This window comes from Otolemur garnettii, unplaced genomic scaffold (genome assembly GCF_000181295.1).
Source record: "Otolemur garnettii isolate 467f Iridium unplaced genomic scaffold, OtoGar3 scaffold00015, whole genome shotgun sequence".
NCBI classification, from domain to species: Eukaryota; Metazoa; Chordata; class Mammalia; order Primates; family Galagidae; genus Otolemur; species Otolemur garnettii.
In genome coordinates this window covers 29,044,980-29,053,361 of record NW_003852410.1, presented here as the reverse complement: position 1 = coordinate 29,053,361, position 8,382 = coordinate 29,044,980, and the positions used below count along the sequence as shown (strand labels likewise).

The 8,382-nt window shown below is 39.1% G+C and overlaps 1 protein-coding gene across 2 annotated transcripts in view; it reads right to left on the bottom strand.

Annotated features, from left to right (window-relative positions):
- Positions 1-394: 394 nt before the first annotated feature.
- CUNH3orf67 (chromosome unknown C3orf67 homolog) overlaps positions 395-8,382 on the bottom strand; it is a 303,013-nt gene continuing 295,025 nt past the window's right edge. For both annotated transcript variants that reach the window (XM_023510707.1, XM_023510708.1), the window contains one exon: positions 395-757. In XM_023510707.1, coding sequence (XP_023366475.1) covers positions 645-757 — 113 coding nt within the window. In that variant the 3' untranslated portion in view covers positions 395-644. The remainder of the gene's footprint in view (positions 758-8,382) is intronic.

Below are 8,382 nucleotides of genomic sequence, written 5' to 3'. Positions count from 1 at the left end.
AACAATGTTGTGATCTTTGGCAAACTCCGGTTGAACTATAATGAAATGGAAATAGTGGGGCCACTGACAATAAAATGTGATCACAAAATCTAACTAGTTTACCATGTCTCCCTTTGTAAGAGTCTAAGGAAAGGGAAATATAATTTAGGAATATACTGGTAAAGAAAGTGGAGTGAGTAAACAAAAAGCAGTTTAAAAGGTATTTTGACAATCATACTTTATTTTTAATACAAATATGTAATAAAATAAAAGGTCCTCAGATATCTTTTAAACAAGAATGTTTTCTGTATATCAAGCCATAATTTATAGATTAACACTGCAAAAATTTGAATTGATAACTCTTAATTCATGTACACAAAGTTATAGGAAATAAAAATTATATGTAGGATGAGAATGAACAAACAAGAACCAATTGAAAGTGCTAAAATCTTGTCTCTGTATTAATTCCATTAGTTTCAAAATCATATACATCTATTAAAAAAGTAAGTATTCTTAGCATTGAATATTATTTACAAAATTAATCCATTTCTCTCAGTTACTGTTGATTCTTTGGGCCTGCCCAATGCACAAATTGTAGTGACTCCCAACTGCTATCGTGCTCCGAATGGGGGGTGGCCAGTCTGTGCCCTGGAAGGAGGGATTGATTACACCAACTCGTAGTATTTCCCAGTCTGGGGGTCAAAATAACAGTTCAGACACGGGTCATACAACAGAGTCAGCACTTCCTCGTCCTCGTCCACACTCAGGTCTTCTTCACCTGTGGGGAAGGGGAACCACAGATATGTTAGCTGCTGGCCAGGCCGGAATTTCTAAACTGTTACACCAGAAGGGCAATCAAGTAGGAAGTGCCATCTCTCCTGAGGGATTTTCTTTATCAAGGTAGAATATTCAGACTGGAAAGGAGGAACACTATGGAAGTGAAGAGACTCAGTACAGACAGTGCAAGGTAAAGAAACAGTGATTAAAAGGACCAGCTTCATGATAAAGTAAAGAAAAACTGTATGTGCGGATTGGTGGGGAGGGCCACAGTTATCCCACTAGGACTAGGAAGTTTGAGCAGGATTCAAAATGTAATGATCACAGTTCTAAACTTCTTCATGGGCCAGAGCTGTATAAAGTGCAAAACGATGAATATTAAATGATAAAATATAGAACTCAATCTCCATACACATCCTAAAAAGGCTACTAAAAATGTTTATGAAAATAATAGAAGAACACATATAAAAAACAAAATGTCAGGTGGCCTGTAGTTTTATTGGTGATAGAAAAGTCCACCAAATTTTCCAGGGATATAAACATAGTTTGATGCTTTTTTTCTGTGACATCCATTTAGAAGGAGAGAACTCGTCATTGTTAAGGCTTGGTTGGTTTCCAACAAATGGCATGAAATGAAAAAAACAAAACAAAACTGTTTTACAAAGTTGTTTCTTTTATGTGCCCAGTGTTGTGCTAAGTACTTTAGTATTCACAAGTTCTGAGTACTTCTGAAAAGTTCCGGCAAAGAGTTCAGTGCCAGAAAGCTCAAGTTCTCCCCAGGTGACTGAAACAACTCCTTTCTCCCTTCATTAGCACAGGCTGTTAAGGATCAAAGAAAACAGCCTCTGGGCTGTGAGCTCACTAGCATGAGTCTCAGAAGAATTGGATGGTGGGCACAGAACAGAGTTCACCCATAACAGAGGCTCAATAAGAATAGAGTGTTTCTTGAAGGTGTGAATAAAAGCCCATATGCCACTGCCCAGAGGAAGGGAAGGTGGTGGTGTTGGTAGTGGGCTGGATAAGATGGTAAGGGTTCCATTACCAAATCAGACTAAGCTGGTGTTTGGACACTGTCAGGATACTGACAAATTTGAATTAAGTCCAAAGGTGCCCAGATGGTGAAGAGGGGATTCATACAGTACCACAGCCATCCTTCTAACCATTCAAAATACATTTAACACAATCATTCCACAAGCCAGGCACTGAGCTAGTTGTTAGAGTCATAATGATTATAAGAAATAGGCCCTGCTCTCATCCAGGGTGCAGAGAAGTGGGTAAAACATGCAACTAGCAGACTCTTATGAGCTGAGTGCAGTGCTAGCAATCCTGAAAATGTGGAGTTTAACTGAGGAATGATTATGTCCGCTGTGCCTGCTAACACCTCAGCCAGCCAACTCCTCGAGGGTTTAGAAAATACTTTCTTGTGCAGTAGCTCATTTGACCCTTGTGACCCTGTAAATAGGCAGGGATTATCAGGTTCATTTTCCTGATGAGGAGACCAGGGTCTGCAAAGTAAAATAGTTCATCTGAAGTCACTTGGTGAGGTGGAATTGGGGACAAATTCTTAGTTTTCAGACTATCACAGTCAGTTCAGTGTTCTTTCTGTTTCTTTTAAGAGGATGTATAACACATTTAATTGGGAGCTGTTATAGTAAAGGAATGTGAACACAGGAAAGACTAATAAAAAATTGAAAGATGTCTAACAGTTAAGTAAAGTCGCGTATGGAAACAAGAAATTTGTTATGTCATAGTTCAAAAAGTATTGGCAAAGATGAGAGAGTCCATGTGGGAGGGCAGAAGCACATAGCTCAGTAAACCCAAAGGAAGTGGACTGGCTAACTCCAGAAGAGAGAAAGCTTGATAGAAGTCACAGCAGCCTCTGACTTCAAGTATATGAAGAGTAGCATATGAGTGAGGAATGAAGAGTCTGTGGGATTCTAGGAGGAAGCAATAGGATCAACAGGTGGAACCTAAGGCAGGGGCATATTTTGGGGGTTAGCACAGGAAGAATTTTCTAAGCATTAGAGCTGACTAGCAAATGGCACATGTTCTCCAGAGAGGGTGAAGTGGAGACTGGGGCAACCATTCATGCAGAACTTCATAGATGAATCCTACATAGGATGGGGACCAGATCCAATGATCCCTTTGATGAGCTTCTGTGACTCTGGGCTGCAGTGACTTTGCTAACAAATTATCGTGGTAGCTGACCTGAGCATCCCGTACAGTTTCTAATTAAGAGTAGGAGCTCAGGAGGAAGGCTGCCTTTCCTATGTTTTCTTCTATTGCTATATGATTGGTTCTCAAGGCCTAGCTTCCCTCTCCTTCCTCTAAGTAGGAGAGGTTGGAACTGCCTTCAAGTGGTCATTTCATGTCAAAGATGACTCCCTTTAGGTTACTTCTGTACATGAAAGGAGAGTGTGCACGTCTTCTATTTTCAGATATTCAATCCATCACCTCTTTAATATTTGGGCTACTTCAGAGATCTGATCCAAATGGTTTATCAGTAGGTACTTATTGTGCACCTGCTACATGACTGAGTCGGGCACAGTCTAGTTGAGAATGTGACGCACACATGAAAGATGTAATTGGGAGTTGCCACTGCAGAGTTTCGAGAAGCACTCATGGGGGGGAAGGGGTTTAGAGCCCAGCACAGCTGGGGATGATGGGAGCTCTGCTGTTTATTGCCTGAATGACTATAGCCAGCTACCATTATAAAATGGAATAACATGGCTGGGCTCATGGTGGCTCATTCCTGTAATCCCAGCACTTTGGGTGGCCAAGGTGAAGGGGGGATTGCTTCAAGCCAGGAATTTAAGATCAGCCTGGGCAATATAGTGAGACCCTTTCTCTATCCAAAAACAAACAAACAAACAAAGATAAAATGCCTGTTGCATGGGATTTTATAGAAGATTAAACTGGACACTGGTGTGATAATATGCATAGCACAGTATAATAATATTGTTTAATAAATGATAGTTACTATTATTAGTAAGAATAAATATGTATAACAAAATAAATCATGAACTATAGGATGTAATATTTTTAGTAACTCAGAACACAATACTGACATAGCCTGAATTATGAAGAAAAGGCTTCATAGAGGCAGGGAATATGACATTTGAACAATGGAGTCAGACAGAGCTGGCCCAATTCCCATTTATACCACATCACAGCTGTGGGACATTGGGAAAATTCATTGCTCTGGGCTTCAGTTTCCGCGTATGTAAAGATAATAGTAGTATCTGTCACTGTTCCTATGAGGACTAAATATGATAACACTCAGCACACACACAGTGAGTACTCAGTAAATGTTGCTGTTATAATCATCATCATGGAAAACAGAGGATGCCTGAGCAAGACAGAATAAGGATATGTTCATTTACACTTTATTCCCTACCCCCAAACTGTATCTGCTTTATGTTTTAGTACCAAAAGAAAAAAAAAGGTGGATCTGAAAGAAATAAAAAGCCCTTAACTAGTTTTACACAGGACATAACGGTGAGTTCTTGTTTAAATCAAAAAAGTTCCTATACCAAAAATCATGTCTGTAGAGAGTGGGCCTTGAGGTGGCAGGGCCCCTACAGCCTGGGGAACATTCAGGGAATGAACCCCCAACTGCTTCTCCTCCTTTCCCAAAACAACCATATTCCTTTCTTCATGCTCCCTCTGCCAGAAGTCATGTACCTCTTTGTCTAGTTAATTTTTAGGAACTATGCAGAGATCCTTGTGATCGTTCTCTTTTCACTTCTTATCATACGTTAACAAAGCTGAGTAAAACCACGAACAGGATGATTTGTCTTTATTAAAGTCATTTACATTTTCCAATCAAACTGTAACACCAAAGATATGTCTTTTGTCTATGCTACTTCCCCGCTACAACCCTACACAGATACTATAAAATAAAGCTGATTTTGTGTTTTGGGGCTGGCTGCAGCCATCAGCTCAGTCAGACCTCCTGATCCCATCTTTGTCTCTGTGTCTTCTCGTGTGTTGTATTTTCCTCAATCCCTGCCACTTCCACTCTGGTTTGTTCCCCTTCTCTATGCTGGTTTGCGAAACATGTATGTTTAAAAAAGTAAAACTAATTTTTCCATCAGGCATAAGGTTAACAATCACATACGGCCGAGGTAGATGATTGTGTGTTGAACTCTCACAGAGAGTTGCCATTTGAGTTCTTGTCTTTACTTCATCAACACACTGCGGGACAGTGACCTCTGGCACACAAGAGTTGTATGCTATAAAATTGTTTAGTGCATTCTGTGACTGCACTTTCCCCAGAGATAAGTTTTTAATCTGGTGCTGTTAAATTAGAAAACGTAATATATTTTACAACCAATAAGGTATCTTTCAAGACGAAAAGAGCTGTTGTAATGGGCTGTGGGTCTTTACCACCTAACTGCAAAGGGATCGAGGTAGATCCAATTCATTAGTAAAGGTTTTGCTACATAATGCATACAAACTGGAGCAATGAATGCTATATAAATGCATTTGTTCCAATACACATCACTATAGAACTGGAACCTCACACATTATAACCATGAGGTTTTGTGGTTTTTAATACTACAGCTTTAAATGGATGAATTTTAAAACTATGAACAATGACATTCATACAAAAATTGGGTGAGATTATGTATAATTTTATGTTGAAGTAAGTGCTTTAAACTTACATAAAAGGTTTTGTTTCACTGTAACTTAATTTCCAAAGCCTCCAACTTACATCATTTTGCTATTGTAATCCCTACGTAATGAAATTATAACATCATTAAGCAATTACCACTATGATGTCAAGCATTGGGAAATGTTTTGAAAGGTAATTATCACGCATGGGTATGAGGTAATTTTCAATTATATTCTTGGATAGAACAGATTTTGCTTTTCCTCAAAATGCTAAATTGCTCTATTGAAAGACTGGCTACAGGAACTCTAGAAGGACAAATTAACAAATAAAACCATTTTCTGCTACCAGACTAAGAGCATCTGCACAGGGGTCCAAATTACATTTTTACTCCTCTTCACATAATAAAGCCATTTCTAGTGAAATAAAATTACCTTTCAGATAATAATCTATTTACAAACTTTCAGCCTCATCCACTTTGAAATTGGTTAACAGCAATAACAGAAGAAAAACCAATGGAGCCAGACCAAACACAGCAATGCTGGCTGCCCTCCTCTCAGTTAGACCAGCTCGGGTAAATAATCCCTCTAGTTCACCATATGAAAGCCAATTGATATAAATGTTTAATTATCTATATTTAATGCATTTTCTCTACAGATAATAGAAAACCTATATGTGCAAGCTAAGTCTTCAAGCTTGAAAATAAATGATGTGGCACTAGTTTATCAGATTTAAAATCTCTGAATCAAGACACTGTACTAGATTTTCGATTTTCTGATGCTCCCATGTAGAATTTTTTAAAAAAGTTAATGCATTTTCTCTTCTATAGATCTTGAGAACTGATTGACTGTATTTTTATGTGCATACTAATACACTATTGTTTAAACAATTCAGCAGTGAGGCATCACCATTTGGAACAGGCAGCCTTAAGATCAATGAAGATAACATTTTAGATAAGAGTCTGCTGAAACTAATGTATAGCTTTCATAGGAAAGCTATAACCCAATTATAGCCCAAGAATATGGGGGAAGGGGAGAGGGAAGGGAAGGGAGGGGAGAGGATGGGTGGAGGAAGGGTGATTGGTGGGATCACACCTATGGTCCATCTTATAGGGTACATGTGAATCTTTCTAAATGAAGAATATAAATGTCTTAACACAATAACTAAGAAAATGCCATGAAGGCTATGTTAACCAGTTTGATGAAAATATTTCAAATTGTATATAAAAACAGCACACTATACCCCATGACAGTATTAATGTACACAGCTATGATTTCATAAAAAAAATTAATTAAAAAAAAGATTCTGCTGAGTATGAGGTACTTGCAAACTTTTTTACGAATGTATCTAATAGTGGGGAAAAATTAGCTGGCACTAAAATCTGAGAAAGTCCACTGTGAACTACTGAATTTTGATCCTCAGCAAACATGTGCCCTCAAACGAGAGAAAGATAAAGAATCAACAATGGAATAAAAATAATGAAAAGATACTTTCTTCTAAATAGAGCTATACTGTTTTTGGCAGGCAAATAACTTATGATGACTGAGTTGAAGGGTCTTTTGAGAAATAGGTAAATTACCCCTTTTGTAAATATTGGTGGCTATATGTTACTTGGAAAACTCCATTTTAAGGGTCATGTTGAAGGATTTGGATGATTGAACTAGGAATTATTGAATTTCATTATTTATAGGCAGACTCTACTTATAAACATGCAATGATTCATATGTGCAGTTTTAAATGTGTGGGTTACAACTATGAATGTACTTTGTTGCATATGATGGAAGGTGCCTCAAAATCTACTGAGCTCTGAAGCCTACAGAGCCCATAGTCTCTTAACAGCCTGACTTCAGGCAAGGTATCAACCTCGAGCTATGGGAAAATGCCCTCTTAACTACAGTACGGGAAGCAGGGACCACATTCTGGGCCAGGACTCCTTCTGGGCTGCTTTGGGAGATAAGTAAGTAGAAGTGGCTGTGCAACAGGGGAGAAGGCCTTATATGCCCACAATGTGTTCACATCTCTATTGAAGAGTTCACTTCTAGCACCTGGAAAAGAAGGCCTCTGTGTATACCAGTGGGACCACTGATTTGCCTCCCTCTCTAACCATGTCTCTGTAGAGGAGACACCTTTTGGACCCTAAACAAAGTATCTCCCTGCCCAACAGGGAAGGAGCAGAGGCTCTGCATTCAAGAGTATCGTCAATACTCTTAAATATGATCTGAATCATTTTATGAGCTGAGAGTTGAAGTGGGGGCCTTACGAGTCTAAGGAGAGCACTAAAGGGAGTATGTACTGTTTTATCCAGAAAACTTCGGGAAAAGAGAACCTCCTAAATTTAAAAAAATCACAGTTTCAGTTGTGCAGTTCTTATCAACCTAAATGGGGATTCTGTGGTCAGAACTCACTGCAGTGTTGGAGTTAAGGGTGTGGATCTGGTTGGACATGCCTATGTTAGTGTCCTGATCCACACGCAGTGGGCTTGTGACCCAGGAGAGCTCCTTCACCTCAATTGTAAAGTTGGGACATAACCAAAACCCACGGGAGGAGTCTCTGGTAATGCACAGAAAAACTCCACACAATGCCGGGCACGCAGGGTGCTTAATTAACGCTAGCTACTACTATTATTTTTATATCATCAATACTGCTCTTTTGGAGGATGGTCTCCTTTGCAACTTACATAAATTGTCAAGGTACAAGGAAGGTCCAGAGAGTAGATCAAATCGCTCACATGTTCCAGGGCCAGAAGATTCACTCATTCACTCATCATATATTTGGGGGTCACTTGCTATGTTCTAGATGCCACATTAGGCATGGGGGTACCATAGTTGTTCAATGACACATAACTGTTAGAGTAGTAGGTAAATGTCAAAAACTATGTGGCAGTAAATAGTAGGAGAATAAAAGGATTCCTTTCCTGCTGGAGCAGCTCAGGCAGAGGAACCCCTGTCTCTGGTTAGCCTTGAGGACACATAAGATTTCTGTAAGTTCTGTGCTAGTAATCTGGATATTAT